The sequence below is a fragment of the Bos indicus x Bos taurus genome, chromosome 2, assembly GCF_003369695.1.
Source record: "Bos indicus x Bos taurus breed Angus x Brahman F1 hybrid chromosome 2, Bos_hybrid_MaternalHap_v2.0, whole genome shotgun sequence".
In the NCBI taxonomy this organism is placed as follows: domain Eukaryota; kingdom Metazoa; phylum Chordata; class Mammalia; order Artiodactyla; family Bovidae; genus Bos; species Bos indicus x Bos taurus.
In genome coordinates this window covers 121241713-121260842 of record NC_040077.1, presented here as the reverse complement: position 1 = coordinate 121260842, position 19130 = coordinate 121241713, and the positions used below count along the sequence as shown (strand labels likewise).

Here is a 19130-nt window from a genome sequence, read left to right as displayed (position 1 = left end):
ACAGACTGGATGGCTTAAACAACAAAAATTTATCCTCTCATAGTTCTAGAGGCTAGAAGTCCAAGATCAAGATGTTAGCAGGATTGGCTAACCCTGAGACCTCTCTTCCTGGTTTCCAAATAGCTGTTTTCATGTTCACATGGTGTTCTCCTGCTATGTACATCTGTATCTTAATCTTCTCTTATAAAGGCACTGGTCATATTGAATTAGGGCCTTACTCCAGTATCCTCATTTTTTAAAAAGCTATCTCCAAGTACAGTCACATTTTGAGGTATTAGGATAGACTTCAAAATATGAATTGGTGGAGGATGAGATATAATTCAGGCCATAACAGAGTCCACACTTATTTTGTATTATTCTTGCTAGTTCCTTGGTTCTAAGAGCTTAGGAAACGCATGGCAACAGTAGCAGTTATTTCCTAGAAACAAGAGGTGCAAGCAATTTCAGGGACCTATTCAGAGAGTTCTTCAACTAAGAAAACTCAAAGTCTGCCTAAGACAGTCAGATGTTTGAAAAGGTATGTTTGTATTGTGGATTTCTTGGTCCAGGCTTAGCAAGTAAGGGAGTGCTTGATGAAAAAGCCCCTTTGCCTGCTAGTCCCTGAATGAGAGTCCCAGCATTCCTTTGGTTGCTGCTTCCAGATGTGCTTCTGCAAATGTTCCTCCTTCCAATCTAACCTCCGCTGTTTGGCTTCTCCAATGAAGTCATAAGCAAATATTTGTGATAGTTTCTTGTCACCATGGTGACTAAAGCACAGCCTAGTTCTCCTTCCAGCTTCACTATCAGCTCTGCTTGAAGGAAGAGACAGCCCTCTGGGGACTGTCTGGGAGAGCCCAGGCTCAGAGTTATGAAAAACCATATGTCAGGTATTGGGAAACAGTAGTCCATAGTGGTGCCTTTAGGAATTTGTCCTGTGCCTATTAGTCTCCAGGCATAGGGGTGATCAGGGACCCCAAAAGGAGGCCACTGCATTCCCCTAGAACTTTTTTTTTTAACAGTAAATCGACCTGGGCTTTGCTAAGTGGGTGTAGAAACTTGTACATCATACAACCTCTACTGCTGCCGTGGTTTGCCTAGCTGCTCTCCAGAATGAACAGAGGCACCTTTTCTGAAGCTTCATTTCCTTAGTATCTCTAACTCAACTGCTTCCATTTTGATTTCTCTTTCATGCAGATTCTCTTAATAGACTACTTCCCCCCTCACATTTATGTACTTTCTTACTGCACTTGAATCCTCAAGGTGGTCTCCTGCTTGAAAAACCAGCCCTAATCTTACCTTTGGGAGATTTCTTTTTAAGCTCTCACTATGATCACCCCAAAACACTCCCCAAAAAAGGTGATATTAGAGTTAATTGTCCCTTTCTGTGTGCCTCTAAAATTTATTTTTCATCACTTTTGTAATACTTAGTGACTGTTTCAGACTAGAAATTTAAAGGATAAGAAATGACTATAAAGGGTAGACCAAGTTAATAAGGCTTCCTCTGCTCATATTTCTACATAATCAGCTTCACTTTTATCAGTTTTTTAAATAGTGATGTTGTTTTTAAAATGTCAATATTGAGTAAGATATGATAAAGTCACTGAGGCCACAGGAGGAAACACAAATGAGGCTTGGCAGGAGGAAGTTTATTATGGGTCCGCCGGCTGTGGGAGGTGGGTTACCACTTGCCACACAGGGTCACAGAGGAAAACACCAGGGTGGTCAGGGGGCAGAAGGGGCACGAGCAAGCAAAAGGTTTAGGCCAGATCCTTTATTGCAGTTTCAGAGGGAAAGTGAAGGCAGGGTCAAATAAGCAGTTTAGTATTGGCTAATTTGAATAAATCTGGAGGGCTTTGGGCTATAAGAGTAGTCTCTAGTTACCCACTACTTTTGGGGCCCTAGGATGAAGCAGAGGAATATTGCCTCCTGGGTATACAGGCAAGATAAAGGAAATGTGACTCTGGGTTGGTTCCTTTACAAAGGCATGCTCTTAGACATGTTGTTATCTGTAGGAATTAGCTAGCCATGGGAGTGTAGATCTCTCCTGGGTTTGTAGGTTCCCAAATGGCAAAACATCAGGAACTCAGAAAATAAGAAAATATAATCGGCCCTGTGATGAATGAATACAAGTAGACAAATACAAAATCTTACACACACACAAAAAAAAGCAATTAAGATTCTATATTAATTTAATTGGAGGACATATGCTGCTATTTATAAATTTTGTGGTAAAATATGACACCAGAGGACTTCCCTGGTGGCTCAGACGGTAAAGCGTCTGTCTACAATGCGGGAGACCTGGGTTCCATCCCTGGGTTGGGAAGATTCCCTGGAGAAGGAAATGGCAATCCACTCCAGTACTATTGCCTGGAAAATCCCATGGACAGAGGAGCCTGGTAGGCTACAGTCCGTGGGGTCGCAAAGAGTTGGACATGACTGAGCAACTTCACTTCACCCTTCAAGACACAATTCACCACTTTAATCATTATTAAGCAGCATCAGTTGCATCTACAATGTTGCGCAACCATCACCGCTATCCATTTGCAAGCTTTTCATCACTACAGACAGAAACTTTGTTCCATTAAGCAATAATTTCTCATTTCTCCCTTCCACTTGTACCTGATAATCTCTAATCTACTTTGTTAATCTCTAATCTACTTCAAAATCTAAATCAAATCCCTTATGATTATACAGTGGAAGTGAGAAATAGATTTAAGGGCCTAGATCTGATAGATAGAGTTCCTGATGAACTAGGGAATGAGGTTCGTGACATTGTTCAGGAGACAGGGATCAAGACCATCCCCATGGAAAAGAAATGCAAAAAAGCAAAATGGCTGTCTGGGGAGGCCTTACAAATAGCTGTGAAAAGAAGAGAAGCGAAAAGCAAAGGAGAAAAGGAAAGATATACCCATTTGAATGCAGAGTTCCAAAGAATACCAAGAAGAGATAAGAAAGCCTTCCTCAGTGATCAGTGCAAAGAAATAGAGGAAAACAACAGAATGGGAAAGACTAGAGATCTCTTCAAGAAAATCAGAGATACCAAGGGAACATTTCATGCAAAGATGGGCTTGATAAAGGACAGAAATGGTATGGACCTAACAGAAGCAGAAGATATTAAGAAGAGATGGCAAGAATACACAGAAGAACTATACAAAAAAGATCTTCACGACCAAGATAATCATGATGGTGTGATCACTCACCTAGAGCCAGACATCCTGGAATGTGAAGTCAAGTGGACCTTAGAAAGCATCACTATGAACAAAGCTAGTGGAAGTGATGGAATTCCAGTGGAGCTATTTCAAATCCTGAAAGATGATGCTGTGAAAGTGCTGCACTCAATATGCCAGCAAATTTGGAAAACTCAGCAGTGGCCACAGGACTGGAAAAGGGCAGTTTTCATTTCAATCCCAAAGAAAGGCAATGCCAAAGAATGCTCAACCTACCCCACAATTGCACTCATCTCACACGCTAATAAAGTAATGCTCAAAATTCTCCAAGCCAGGCTTCAGCAATATGTGAACCATGAACTTCCTGATGTTCAAGCTGGTTTTAGAAAAGGCAGAGGAACCAGAGATCAAATTGCCAACATCTGCTGGATCATGGAAAAAGCAAGAGAGTTCCAGAAAAACATCTATTTCTGCTTTATTGACTATGCCAAAGCCTTTGACTGTGTGGATCACAATAAACTGTGGAAAATTCTTCAAGAGATGGGAATACCAGACCACCTGATCTGCCTCTTGAGAAATTTGTATGGAGATCAGGAAGCAACAGTTAGAACTGGACATGGAACAACAGACTGGTTCCAAATAGGAAAAGGAGTACATCAAGGCTGTATATTGTCACCCTGCTTATTTAATTTATATGCACAGTACATCATGAGAAACGCTGGGCTGGAAGAAGCACAAGCTGGAATCAGGATTGCCGGGAGAAATATCAATAACCTCAGATAGGCAGATGACACCACCCTTATGGCAGAAAGTGAAGAGGAACTAAAAAGCCTCTTGATGAAAGTGAAAGTGAAAAAAAAATTTTTTTTAAGAAAGTGAAAGTGGAGAGTGAAAAGGTTGGCTTAAAGCTCAACATTCAGAAAACGAAGATCATGGCATCTGGTCCCATCACTTCATGGGAAATAGATGGGGAAACAGTGGAAACAGTGTCAGACTTTATTTTTGGGGGCTCCAAAATCACTGCAGATGGTGACTGCAGGTTATTGATATTTCTGTCGGCAATCTTGATTCCAGTTTGTGCTTTATCCATCCTGGCATTTTGCATGATGTACTCTGCAGATGGTGACTGCAGCCATGAAATTAAAAGACGCTTACTGCTTGGAAGAAAAGTTATGACCAACCCAGATAGCATATTGAAAAGCAGAGACATTACTTTGCCAACAAAAGTCCATCTAGTCAAGGAATTGGTTTTTCCAGTGGTCATGTATGGCTGTGAGTGTTGGACTGTGAAGAAAGCTGAGTGCCGAAGAATTGATGCTTTTGAACTGTGGTGTTGGAGAAGACTCTTGAGAGTCCTTTGGACTGCAAGGAGATCCAACCAGTCCATTCTGAAGGAGATCAGCCCTGGGATTTCTTTGGAAGGAATGATGCTAAAGCTGAAACTCTGGGAGGGATTAGGGGCAGGAGGAGAAGGGGACGGCAGAGGATGAGATGGCTGGATGGCACCACTGACTCGATGGACGTGAGTCTGGGTGAACTCCAGGAGTTGGTGATGGACAGGGAGGCCTGGCGTGCTGTGATTCGTGGGGTCGAAAAGAGTCAGACACGACTGAGCGCCTGAACTGAACTGAACTGAACTTAATCTACTTTTTGTCTCGATAAGTTTCCAGGTACCTCATGTAAGTGAAATCATGTAATCTTTATCCTTTTCTTTATCCTTTATCCTGGCTTGTTTTACTTAACATACTATCTTTAGGGTTCTTCAGTGTTGTTGTTGTTCAGTTGCTAAATTGTGTCCGACTCTTTGCAGCCTCATGGACTACAGCACGCCAAGCTTCTCTGTACTTCACTATCTCCCAGAGTTTGCTCAGATTCATGTCCATTGAGTCCTTAATGCTATCTAACCATCTCATCCACTGCTGCTGTCTTCTCCTTTTGCCTTCAATCTTTCCCAGCATCAGAGTCTTTTCCAGTGAATCGGCTCTTCTCATCAGGTGGCCAAAGTATTGGAGCATCAGTCCTTCCAATGAATATTCAGGGTTGATTTATTTTAGGAGTGACTGCTTTGATCTCCTTGCAGTCCAGGGGTCTTTCAATAGTCTTCTCTCACACCACAATTTGAAGGCATTAGTTCTTTGGCACTCAGCCTTCTTTATGGCCCAACTCTCACATCCATATATGACTACTGGAAAAAACCATAGCTTTGACTGGATGGACCTTTGTTGGCAAAATGATGTCTTTGGTTTTTTACACACTGTCTAGGTTTGTCATAGCTTTCCTTCTAAGGAGCAAGCATATTTTAATTTTATAGCTGCAGTCACCATCCAAAATGATTTTGGAGCCCAAGAATGTAGCATGTGTCAAATCTTCATTCCTTTTTATGGATGAATAATATCCCATCGTATGTATATGCCACGTTTTGTTTATCAATTCATTTTTAATGTCTTTTTAAAAATATTTTTATTTATTATTTTCTTTTTGGCTGCACCATGTTAGTTGAATATGCATGGGATCATGTGGGATCTCCTTCCCTGACCAGGGATCAAACCCAGGTCCCCTGCATTGAAAGCATCAAGTCTTAGCCATTAGACCACCAGGAAGTCCCATTTGCCTATTTTTACTTTTTATCCTTTTTTTTTTTTTAATTTTTCATTTATTTTTGGCTGCTCTGGGTCTTCATTGCTACACAAGGGCTTTCTCTAGTTGCAGAGAGAGGGGGCTGCTCTCTTCTTGGTGGTATGGTTTTCTTGTTGCAGTGACCTCTCTTGTGGAGTGCGGTTAGAGGGCTTCAGTAGTTATGATAGGTGGGCTCAGTAGTTGTGGAGCATGGGTTTAGTTGCCCCATGACATGTGGTATCTTCCCGGACCAGGAATTGAACCAGTGTCTCCTGAATTGGGAGGCAGATTCCTAACCACTGGGCCAGCAGGGAAGCCCCCATTTGCCTATTTTTAAATTGAGTTGTCTTTGCTGTTGAGTTGTAGAAATTTTTTATATATTATGAATATTAAAACCCTTATCAGATAGATTTGAAAGTTATTTCTCCTGTAAGTTGTCTTTTTACTTCCTTGTTAATGTCTTTTTTTTTTTTTTTTGCTTGTGCTTTTGATGTCATAGCTAAGAATCCATTGCAAAATCCAAGATCATAAAATTTACCCATGTTCTATTGTAAGAGTTTTATGGTCTTTGTATATTTAGGTTGTTGATCCATTTTAAGTTTTGTCTTCTGTATGGTATAAGCTAAGGATCTGACTCCATTCTTTTGTATATGAACATTTAGTTGTCCCAGCACCAGTTGAAGAGACTATTCTTACTCCATTGAATGGACTTAATACCCTTGTCAAAAATCAATTGGCTGGGGAAATTCCCTGGTGGTCCTGTGGCTAAGATTCCCTGCTCCCAATGCAGGGGGCCTGGGTTTGATTCTGGTCAGGGAACTGGATCCCACATGCCTCAGCTAACACCAGCACAGTCAAATAAGTAAATAAAAATATTTTTAAAAATCAGTTTACTGGCCACGGATGTATGAGTTTATTTGTGGACTCTCAATTCTGTTCTCTTGATTATAGAATTCTCTCTCAATTCTGTTCTTTTGTTTATCCTTACACCAGCATCGCACTGTTTTGATTATTGTAACTTTGTAGTAAATTATGAAATCAGGAAGTGTGAGTCTTTCAACTTATTTAAGAGTCTGTTGTTTGGTTTCCACATATTTATGGATCTTCCAGTTTTCTTTTACTGTTATTTCTAGTTTCTTTCCATGTGGTTAAAGAAGATAATTTGTCTAATATCAATCCTTTAGAATCTACCGAGACTCTGTGCCTTAATACAGTTGATTCTGGAGAATATTCCATGCATTCATACTTGGCAATACTTGCTCTTGCTGGGTGGGACTGTTCTATGTGTCTTTTAGATCTAACTGATTTATAATGTAAAAGTCCTATTTCCTTGTTGATCTTCTGTCTAGGTTCTATTCATTATTGAAAGTGACGATTAAAGTCTCTAAATGTTACTGTAGAACTGTTTTCCCTTTACTTTGACTGTTGTAACAGGTTTTTACTTAAAAATTTTTGTCTGATATTTAGTATAGCCATCCCAGCTCTCTTTTGCTTACCATTTGCATGAATGTCTTTTTTCACCCGTTTACTTTCAACTTCTTTGTGTTTTCAGATATACAGTAAGTCTCTGCAGACAGCATGTAGTAGTAGATCATGGTTATTGTTTTTTTTAATCTGCTGCCCATCTCTGCCTTTCGACCAAAGAGTTTAATCTATATAAACTCCTCTGTTCATGGAATCTCCAGGCAGGAATACTAGAGTGGGTACATTCCCTTCTCCAGGGGATCTTCCCGACCCAGGGATCAAACCCATATCTCCTGGGTCTCCTGCATTGCAGGCAGATTCTTTACCATCTGAGCCACCAGGGGCCACTAAGTATAATATAATTACTTGGGAGTTCACTGGCAGTCCAGTGGTTCAGTTCAGTTCAGTTGCTCTGTCATGTCCGACTCTTTGCGACCCCATGGACTGCAGCACGCCAGGCCTCCCTGTCCATCACCAACTCCTAGAGTTTACTCAAACTCATGTCCATTGAGTCAGTGAGGCCATCCAACCATCTGATCCTCTGTCGTCCCCTTCTCCCACCTTCAGTCTTTGCCAGCATCCAGGTCTTTTCAGATGAGTCAGTTCTTCGCATCAGGTGGCCAAAGTATTGGAGTTTCAGCTTCAGCATCGGTCCTTCCAATGAATATTCAGGACTGATTTCCTTTAGGATGGAGTGGTTGGATCTCCTTGCAATCCAAGGGACTCTCAAGAATCTTCTCCAACACCCCAGTTCAAAACTATCAATTCTTCAGTGCTCAGCTTTCTTCACAGTCTAACTCTCACTCCATACATGACTACTGGAAAAACCATAACCTTGATTAGATGGACCTTTGTTGGCAAAGTAATGTCTCTGCTTTTTAATAGGCTGTCTAGGTTGGTCATAGCTTTTCTTCCCAGGAGCAAGTGTCTTTTAATTTCATGGCTGCAATCACCATCTGCAGTGATTTTGGAGCCCCAAAAAATAAAGTCTCCCACTGTTTGCACTGTTTCCCCATCTATTTGCCATGAAGTGATGGGACCAGATGCCATGATCTTCGTTTTTGAATGTTGAGCTTTAAGCCGACTTTTTCACTCTCCTCTTTCACTTTCTTCAAGAGACTCTTTAGTTCTTCTTCACTTTCTGACATAAGGGTGGTGTCATCTGCATATCTGAGGTTATTGATATTTCTCCCGGCAATCTTGATTCCAGCTTGTGCTTCTTCCAGCCCAGCGTTTCTCATGATGTACTCTACATATAAGTTAAATAAGCAGGGTGACAATATACAGCCTTGATGTACTCCTTTTCCTATTTGGAACCAGTCTGTTGTTCTATGTCCAGTTCTAACTGTTGATTCCTCACCTGCATACAGATTTCTCAAGAGGCAGATCAGGTGGTCTGGTATTCCCATCTCTTGAAGAATTTTCCACAGTTTGTGGTGATCCACACAGTCAAAGGCTTTGGCATAGTCAATAAAGCAGAAATAGATGTTCTTCTGAGACTCTCTTGCTTTTCCATGATCTAACAGATGTTGGTAATTTGATCTCTGGTTCTTCTGCCTTTTCTGAAACCAGGTTGAACATCAGGAAGTTTATGGTTCACATATTGCTGAAGCCTGGCTTGGAGAATTTTGAGCATTACTTTACTAGCGTGTGAGATGAGTGCAATTGTGTGGTAGTTTGAGCATTCTTTGGCATTGCCTTTCTTTGGGTTGGAATGAAAACTGACCTTTTCCAGTCCTGTGGCCACTGCTGAGTTTTCCAAATTTGCTGGCATATTGAGTGCAGCACTTTCACAGCATCATCTTTCAGGATTTGAAATAGCTCCACTGGAATTGCATCACCTCTGCTAGCTTTGTTTGTAGTGATGCTTTCCAACGCCCACTTGACTTCACATTCCAGGATGTTTGGCTCTAGGTGAGTGATCACACCATCGTGATTATCTGGGTCGTGAAGATCTTTTTTGTATAGTTCTTTTGTGTATTCTTGCCGTCTCTTCTTAATATCTTCTGCTTCTGTTAGGTCCATACCATTTTTGTCCTTTATTGAGCCCATCTTTGCATGAAATATTCCCTTGGTATCTCTAATTTTCTTGAGGAGATCTCTAGTCTTTCCCTTTCTATTGTTTTCCTTTATTTCTTTCCACTGATCACTGAGGAAGGCTTTCTTATCTCTCCTTGCTGTTCTTTGGAACTCTGCATTCAAATGGGTATATCTTTCCTTTTCTCCTTTGCTTTTCACTTCTCTTCTTTTCACACCTATTTGTAAGGCCTCCCCAGACAGCCATTTTGCTTTTTTGCATTTCTTTTTCTTGGGGATGGTCTTAATCCCTGTCTCCTGTACAATGTCACAAACCTCCATCCATAGTTCATCAGGCACTCTATCTATCAGATCTAGTCCCTTAAATCTATTTCTCACTTCCACTGTATAATCATAAGGGATTTGATTTAGGTCATACCTGAATGGTCTAATGGGTTTTCTCTACTTTCTTCAATTTAAGTCTGAATTTGGTAATAAGTCCCATGGTTAAGACCCTGCATTTCCACTATTGGGGGCCCACATTTGATTCCTGGTCAGGGAACTAAGATCCTGCAAGCCACTTGGCATTACCCAAAAAGAAAGTATAATGTAATTATTGATAAGAAAAGACTTCTGCCATTTTGTTCTTTTTTCTTTCTTTCTTATACCTTTTTGTCCCTCTCTTCCTCTATTACTGCCTTTTGTGTTTAATTTGTTTATTGTAGTGAATTGTTTTCATTCACTTCTCATTTCCTTTGTGTATATTTTTATTTTGTGTGTGTATGTATGTATATATATAGAGAGAGAGAGAGAGAGAGAGATTGTGGGCTTTACATTTAACATCCCAAATTTATCACAATGTAGTTTGAATTGATACCAACTTAACTTCAATAGCATACAGAGCAAAGTTTTGTTCATTATTTTATGCATTTGTCTTCTTTTTAATAATTTCCATGTTTTTAGTGAGTCTTCCTTGCTGCGCGCAGGCTTTCTCTGTGGCGAGCAGGGGCCTCTCTTGCTGAGGAGCACAGGCTCTGGGCACACAGTAGTTGCAGCTCTCGGACTCAGTAGTTGTGATGCACAGGTTTAGTTGCTCCACAGCGTGTGGAATCCTCCTGGACCAGGGATCAAACCCACGTCCTCTGTATTGACAGGGGGATCCCCATCTATTCTACCACCAGAGAAGTCCTACGTTTTCTTTTAAATCATATACAAAATAAAAAGTGGCATTACAAACCAAAAATCCTAGAAAACTGGCTTTTATATTTCCCCATGTAGTTACCTTCGCTGGCTTCAAGTTACTGTGTAATGTCCTTTCATTCAACTTGAAGGACTCCCTTCAGCATTTCTTATAGAGCGGGTCTGGTGGTAACAGATTCCCTCAGCTTTTGCCTGAGAGTATCTTGGTTTCTCCTTTGTTTTTGAAGTGCGGTTTTGTCAGATACAGAATTCTTTGAACGTTTTTCTTTAGCGCTTTCAATATCTATACATTTAAAGATCTCAGTGCCTTTTTGATGAAAAACTGGCTTGTATGTGATGAGTCACTTCTTCCTTGCTGCTTTCAAGATTTTCCTTTTATATTTGGCTCTCAATAGTTTGATTATGTTTCTAGATGTAGACCTGAATTTTCCTCCTTGAAATTGAGTATCTTTCTGTGTACATTGATGTCTTTTTTTTTTTTTTTTGCCATTATTTCTATAAAATTCTTTTCCCCTTTATCTCCCATTTCTTTGACTCCCATAATGCATATTTTGTGATTTGATTGTTGGAGTTTCATGGATCCCTAGGCTCTCTATTCACTTTTCTGTATTCACCTTTCTGCTCAGACTGCATAATTTCAATTTTCCTATCTTCAAGCGTGCTACTTCTGTCTGTTGCCTGCTCAAATGTGCTGTTGAACCCTTCTAGTGAATTCTTCATTTCAGCTATTATATTTTTCAACTCCAGAATTTCTTTTTGGTTCCTTTTCTATTTGTTGAATTACCTTTTGGCATCATTTTCTCTCTACTTGAAGAACTTTAGACTTTCTTTAGTGCAGGTCTTAGAGCTTCCCTGATAACTAAGTGGGTAAAGAATCCACCTGCAGTGGAGGAGATAAAAGAGAAGTGGGTTTGATCCCTGGGTCAGGAAGATCCCCTGGAGGAGGAAATGGCAACCCACTCCAGTTTTCCTGCCTGAAAAATCTCATGGACAGAGGAGCCTGGTGGGCTACAGTCCATGGGGTGGCAAAGAATCATACAGGTCATATGTGACTGAGCACAGTGGCTACAACGCAGGTCTGCTAGAGACAGTCTCAGCTTTTGCTTGTCTGAAAAAGTCTAAAGTACAATTAATGATGTTATTTCATTATCCTTTTAAATTTTATTTTTTGCTGAAGTATAGTTAATTTTCAGTGTTTTAGATTCAAGTGTACAGAGGAATAATTCAGTTATATGTGTGTGTGTGTGTGTATTCTTTCTCAGATTTTTTTTTTTTTTTTGGCTGCACCATGTAGCATGTGGGATCTTAGCTCCCCAGTCAGAAACTGAACCCATGTCCCCTGCAGGGGAAGTACAGAGTCCCAAACACTGGACCACCAGGGAAGTCCCTCAGATTCTTTTCCATTATAGGTTACATTATAGGTTTTACAGGATATTGAGTGGAGTTCCCTGTGTTACACGGTAGTTCCGTGTTGTTTACATACCTTATATATGGTAGTGTATATGTGTTAATCCCAGACTCCTAATTCTTCTCTCCCTCACCTTGTGCTGGTATTATTTGGAATTTTTGTAGCTTCAGACATGACTAAGCAACTGAGCATGCACATCCTTGTGAATTATAGGACCTTCTCTCATATTATCCTTCTTTGGTATTGTTATCAAAAGAATGTCCTTTTTCCAGAAGGAAGTATGTGTAAGAGTGAAACAACTTATTTAAAAAATTGGTAAAACTCGAGAATTCCCTGGTGGTCCAGTGGTTAGGACTCTGAGCTCTCATTGCCAAGGGCCTGGATTTGATTCTTGGTCAGGGAACTTAAATCCTAGAAGCTGCATATTGCAGCCAAAGAAAAAAAAAAAAAACTTTTTAAAATCTCATTTGTAAAACCATTTAGACCTGGCATTTTTCTTTGTGGAAATATTCTTTAGTGCTGATTCGGTATATTTAATGGTAATAAGGCTAGGTTAGATATTCTGAGTCACTTTTAGCAAGTTATACTATTCTAGAAATTTGTCTTTTCAAGCAAGTTAGCTAGCATAAAGTTGTTCATATTCCCTTTTTTTATCTTTTCAGTTACCTGTAGTTATGTTCTTTTTTCATTTCTAAAATGTGTGCCCTCTTTTGTTCCTGAGAGATCTAACCAGAGATTTGACTATTTTCAGTCTTTTGAAAGATCCGAGTTTCACCCTTGATTCTCTCTACTGTATGATTTCTCTCTCCTTTCTACTTTTTTTCCCCTAACCTGTGTACCGAAGTCATTAATGTTCAGACTTTATATTAACTTCCTAAGGCTTATATCCAATTAATTAAGTTTCAGACAAATGAAACACTGGCATGTAAAGGGCAAGCCTTAAAACTCTCAGAAGACATCACAGGGTATCTTTCTGACCTTGGGAGCATTAAAGGATTTATTAAACAAGACACACAGAAAGAGCTAGGTATTAAAGCAAAACTTCCATTATAGTTAAGAACTTGTTAAAGAACTCCATAAAGTGAAAATTGAAAAAAAGTGAAAAGAGACTAGAAGATATTTGTAATACAAATAATCAACAAATAGTTAATAACTAGAATATCTTAAGAACTATAAATCAATAAGAAAAGGACAAGTAATTCAATGGAAAAATATTTGACATACCATAAACAGACATTTTTCACAGAAAGGGAAACATGGCTAATTAAAATAAAATCTAATAACCCTATTAGTAATGCAAATCTTTATCCTAATGAAGTACATTATATTCAGTAGATTGGCAAAAGTGACCGTTCTGAGTAATAGGATGAGTATCAATGAGAGCTCTTGTATTGCTAAGCTAATATGAATTGGCATCACTTTGGAAGGCAACATGGTACTTAGCTGATGAAGTAAGACTTGATGGTAACACGTGAAACTGTTAAAACTCCTATAAGAAGACACAGGAAAAAAAGACCTTAGTCTTGGCAATGATTTTTTTTGGAGGGGGGAGGGTGATAAAACACCAAAGCACAAGCAGCAAAAGCAGAGATAAACAAGTAGGACCCATAAACTAGAAAGCTTAAAGTAGAAAACTTAAAAGCTTCTGCACAGCACTCCTCCCCCCCAAAAAATAAAAAGGTCAGCATTTGATGGCTGTTTCTCTCACTGCTTGGAGCCTTAAGTAGTGGGATTTTAGCCTATCATATGTCTAAGCTGACTTACCTTCACTCAGGGCATCATGGGAATTGGGTGACTGTCTGTCAGTGCCTTCTGATTTTTGCAGAGTCAAACAATTAAAAAGAGAGAAATGGTCAACAAAATGAAAAGGCAACCTGTGGAAAAAATATTTCCTAACTATATATCTGACAAGGGATTAATATCCAAAATATATAAGGGACTCGGTGATGCCATACATCCATCTCCAAATCAACCACCACCGAACCAATGGACATGAGTTTGAGCAAACTCCAGGAAATAGTGAAGGACAGGGAAGTCTGGTGTGCTGCAGTCCATGGAGTCACAAAGAGTCAGACACGACTGAGAAACGCCACAGCAACAACAATATAAGGGGCTCATACAACTCAGTAGCAAACAAACACAAATATTGCAAGTGAAATTGGGCAAAGGATCTGAATACACACTTTTCCAAAGCAAACATATAAATGGCCAACAGGTTCATGAAAAAGATGCTTAACATCACTAATCACTGGGGAAATGCAAATGATGATGTGTTTATACAATGAAATAATATAACATAGGAAAAATTAATGAAATAAGGCTTCATGCAAAAACATGGGTAAATCTTAGAAATCCAATGGAGGGGGGATAATTCTCAGTAGACTGAACATAGTATGATGCAGTATTTAGGGGCGTACATATATGTGATTCATAAAAATGAAAGCAAAGATAATGACAATTCATAATAGCAGTTTTCTTTTGGCTGGAGTTGGGATGGAGGAGCCCGGGACAGGGGGAGACCTTACTACTAGATTCAGGTATATTAATCTAGTTCTTGGATTTAGTGGTGAGTTGACAGGTGCTCATTGTATTATTTTGTTTGGTAACTTAACATGTTTCATCTTTTTTGTATGTAGCAAATGTTACAGAATAAAATTTTAAATTTCTTTTAAAAAATAGAGGAGTGGCCATATGAGTTACTTAAAAATATATATATGCATGGTATTCCACTGAATTGGGTACACTGTATTTCACCTTGTAGGTTAAATATATTTGCATTTATTCAGCAAGTCATGTAACTTTTCTCTCGTCATGGAAGTGATCGTGGCTTGTCAACATTTACCATATGCCTAGTGCTGTTCTAAGTAGTTGTTATTGTTCAATCACTAAGTTGTGTCCAAATCTTTTGTGTGGCCCCATGGACTGTAGACCACTAGGCTCCTCTGTCTGTGGGATTTCCCATGCAAGAATACTGAAATGGGTTGCCATTTCCTTCTCAGTCTAAGTAGTACTTCACATGTGTTAAGCTGTACAGTCCTTCTAACAACTCTGTGTTTTAAAAGATAGGCTCCTGAGGCACAGAGTTTAAAGCAACTTACTGAAGGTTGCACAGCTAACAAGAAGAAGCGTCAGTATTGGGACTTCCCTGGTGGTCTAGTGACCAAAGACTTCATGCTCCCGGGCGGGGGGCCCGGGTTCTATCCCTGATCAGGTACCTAGATCCCTCATGCTGCAGCTAAGACCTGGGACAGCTGAGTAAATAAACAAATTTAAAAAGGGAAGAGCTGGTATTTGAATCCGTACAATCTGCCTCCAGGGCCTACACCTTTTAACTACTAAGCTTGTATCAATTGCTATAACGGCACTTATTTAATAAACTTGTTAAGGAAACTGTGTTGTTGATGTGGGGGTGGTAATAGAGATCTCAGGGGCAGTTATTGAGATTATCAGGCTTCACTGGGAAGCTGTGAGTCCTCCTTAGTAGGGGAGGGTGGGTGGAGAGAGAAGCCAGTGAGCAGAAAATGCTGTCCTTTTAAGAGCCTTTGCCAGTGTGTTTGTGTCTTCCCTTCTTCCAGAGACCATGGCGAGCCCAGGGAAAGACAATTATCGAATGAAGAGTTACAAGAACAATGCCCTAAACCCTGAGGAAATGAGGCGAAGAAGAGAGGAAGAGGGCATTCAGCTCCGGAAGCAGAAACGGGAGCAACAAGTAAGTTAACCTGAGTGTTCTCAAATGTGCTCTTTAGAGAGGTGGTTCAGCCACCATGGTTGGCCTCCACCTCACATTCTCACTTTCCCCTTGGGAAAGTAGCTTAGCTCTGTGGGCCACTCACCCAGTTTGATTTGTTGTGAAGAAATGTTGGAAGCTTTGAGAAAGAACTGTCCCTTATTCCTCTTCCATAATTTCGTACACCTTGTTATCATTTTAATTGTCTTCAATATAACTTTCCAGCGCTAACCCCTTGTTTTTACTCAGTAGTCACTGTTAGGTCTGGCTTTCAAGGCCCAGTCTCAAGCCTGGCCTTTTAAGAAGTTTGTCAACCATTCTGGGCTGCCTTCTATTTCCTGAGTCCATTCTTTGTAAGTCTCCCTAGAACTGAGACTATTAATGCTTCATCATCTGCACTCTGCCACACATCACCACCAAATTGGTTCCTTGCCCAGGTCTGGATGCTAACCTGCTTTTGCCCACCCTTATTTCTCTTCTTTGAAGCCTTTTATATATGTGTGTCCTTATACATGTGTGTGTGTGTTTATACATATATATATATATAGGATATATATAGGGTGTGTGTATACATATATAATATATATGTATATCTGTGCCCTTTTATACAAAGGGCACAGAAATTTTAAAAGATTTGCTTATAAAAATGTTCTCCAAAAATATAAACAATAGATGTAACATAGAAAGTAAAGCCCTTGAATATCTTTCCATATCAGTAGATAAAGTTTGGCATTTTCTCATACACTAGCATTTCCTTGACAGTCATGCCGTAATTTAACATCAGGTTGTTCTTTGTTCCTTGTTTCTATACACCATTTCTTCTCTTTCCTTTCAGCTTTTTAAACGGAGAAATGTGGAGCTGATCAATGAAGAAGCCGCCATGTTTGATAGTCTTCTCATGGACTCCTATGTGAGCTCTACCACTGGGGTAAGACCCTTGCATGTGCTTCAGGCAAGCTTGAGAACTACTTGCTTCTACAGAACAGAAATGGAGCAGTTCATATCATCTAGTAGCTTTACCAGCAATCATGCTAATCTCTTTATTCCATGGGCCCTTTTGTATTAGGCTAGTGCGAACGTAATTACTGTTTCAGACCATGAATTTTAAATCATTCTAACTAGACTTAAACACATCTTTATTAGTCAAAACAGGAACCATTATAATCAATTTGTTTTTGCCCACAAGAAATAAGTTTTTTTTTCCTGTAGCATAAAAATCTGCGCTTCAGGATTCAACAGACTCTTAGAAAGCATTTTCTGCCTCCTGCTGGTTGTGGAAGCGTTTTCCCTAGAAAAAGAGATGCTTGAAGAAGTGGCAGTTGGTGAGAGGTCAGGTGAATGTGGCAGGTGAGACAAAACTTTGTAGCCCAGCTCGTTCACCTTTGAAGCATTAGTTGTACGGCAGTCAGGCATCGTCTTGGAGAAGAATCGGGCCATTTCATTGACCAGTGCTGCTGCGGCATTGTCGTTTTCAGCGCATCTCATCTACTTGCTGAGCATACTTCTCAGATGTTGTGGTTTCACCGGGATTCAGAAAGCTATAGTTGATCAGACAGGCAGCAGACCACCAAACATGACCATGATCCTTTTTTGGTGTAAGTTGGCTTTGGGAAATGCTTTGGAAGCTTATTCATGGTCCAGCCACTGAGCTGGTCATCATCAGTTGAAAATCCACTTTTTGTCTCATATCACATCTAATCAAGAAATGATTCATTGTTGTTGCATATAATAAGAGAAGATGACACTTCTAAACAACAATTTTTTTTAATTTGAGGCACCCACCTATTGTGTTTTTTCACCTTTCCAATTTGCTTCAAATGCCAAATAACCATAAAATGGTCAACATTGAGTTTTTCACCAACTTGTCATGTAGTTAGATTTAAGAGGATAAGTTTCCACGGATCCTCTCGATTGATATTGTCAACATCCGATGGCTGGCCACTGTGCTCCTTATCTTCAAGGTTCTTGTCTCCTTTGCAAAACTTCTTTTAAAAAAAAAAAAAATCAGGCATTTATAAACAAGAAAGCGTACATTAATTACATAAAAATAGTTTTCGAATAGTAGAGTAGGTCATTAGAGTATTGTCATTAGCAGCAACAAAGGAGAGAAGGGATGGTGATGTGGACATTCCTCGCGAGTACCAGGGGGCAAAACTTCTTGGACACACTGCACTGTACATTCGTTAGCAGTTCCTGGGCCAAATGCGTTGCTGATGCTGCAAGTTGTCTCCACCACTTTACAACCCATTTTGAACTCGAATAAGAAAATAGCTCAAATTTGCTTTTTGTCCAACATCATTTCTCTAGTCTAAAATAAATATAAAATAAACAGCAAGTAATAAAACAGGAGCTGGTGATGGACAGGGAGGCCTGGCGTGCTGCGGTCCATGGGGTTGCAAAGAGTCGGACACGACTGAGCGACTGAACTGAACTTAATAAATCATTAGCAAAAAAACAAAGTGATAAATGCACATTAAAGTGATGTATAACATAACCACATTTATTTAAGAATGTATTCCAATATCAGGCGGCAAAGTTCAACAGTGCAAAACAGCAATCACTTTTGCACCAACCTAATCCCCAGTCAGCTTAAGGAGTCAGCAGGGATTTGTCTCTGGTGAAAACACCAGAGGAAACATTTAAGAGGAGCTTTCAGTTGCCTCAGAGGTTAAGAATGACTTCTAAATGTTCCAGCTTGAAGCAGCTATGGATTAAACATCTGAGCTGCTGTTGTGCCTTCCTCTTGGCCTCAAGTCTTTTTTTTTTTTTGGCTATGCTGGGTCTTCATTGCTACGTGCAGGCTTTTCTCTAGTGACAGCTACTCTCTGGTTGGGGTACAAGAGCTTCTCATTGCAGTAGCTTCTCGTTACAGACTATGGGCTCTAGGTGCACAAGCTCAGTAGTTGTGGCATATGGGCTTAATTACTCTTCTGCATGTGGGATCTTCCCAGACCAGGGACTGAACCCATGTCTCCTGCACTGACAGGCAGATTCTCAACCACTGGACCACCAGGGAAGCCCTGCCCTCAAGTCTCAGGATGCCAAACAGGATTATGGGCTTATATCTGGCTCTAGTGTTGGTTTGCAAAATCATGAACCTGTTTTATGTCCTAGGAGAGTGTGATCACAAGAGAGATGGTGGAGATGCTCTTTTCTGATGATCCTGACCTGCAGTTAGCAACCACACAGAAATTCCGGAAACTGCTCTCCAAAGGTACAAAGCCTAGACTTCCCCAGGGAGGCCCTGCATGACTTAGCCTCTTGTTTCCTCTCACTGACCTCATCAACTACTGCCCTTCACTCATTCTGCTCTAGCCCTGCTGGCTGTGGCATCCTTGGACAAGCCAGGCACATTCTTACCTTTGCATGGGCTGTTCCCTCTGCTTGATACCCTTTAGTTGCAGATATCTGTGTGACAGGGCTTCCCTGGTGGCTCAGTGGTAAAGAGTCCATCTGCCAATGTAGGAGAAGCAGGTTCGATCACTGGGTCGGGAAGATCCCCTGGAGAAGGAAATAGCAACCAACTCTAGTATTCTTCTTGCCTGGAAAATCT

The 19130-nt window shown here is 40.2% G+C and overlaps 1 protein-coding gene and 1 non-coding gene across 2 annotated transcripts in view; both read left to right on the top strand.

Annotated features, from left to right (window-relative positions):
- Positions 1-19130, top strand: part of KPNA6 (karyopherin subunit alpha 6) — a 59351-nt gene that overhangs the window by 24652 nt on the left and 15569 nt on the right. Inside the window, exons 2-4 of the mRNA XM_027517435.1 lie at positions 15426-15559; positions 16413-16505; positions 18692-18791. Coding sequence (XP_027373236.1) covers positions 15426-15559; positions 16413-16505; positions 18692-18791 — 327 coding nt within the window. The remainder of the gene's footprint in view (positions 1-15425; positions 15560-16412; positions 16506-18691; positions 18792-19130) is intronic.
- On the top strand, positions 13540-13687 carry LOC113881781. Its single transcript, XR_003508164.1, has one exon. It is a non-coding gene; the product is annotated as a small nucleolar RNA SNORA79 (small nucleolar RNA).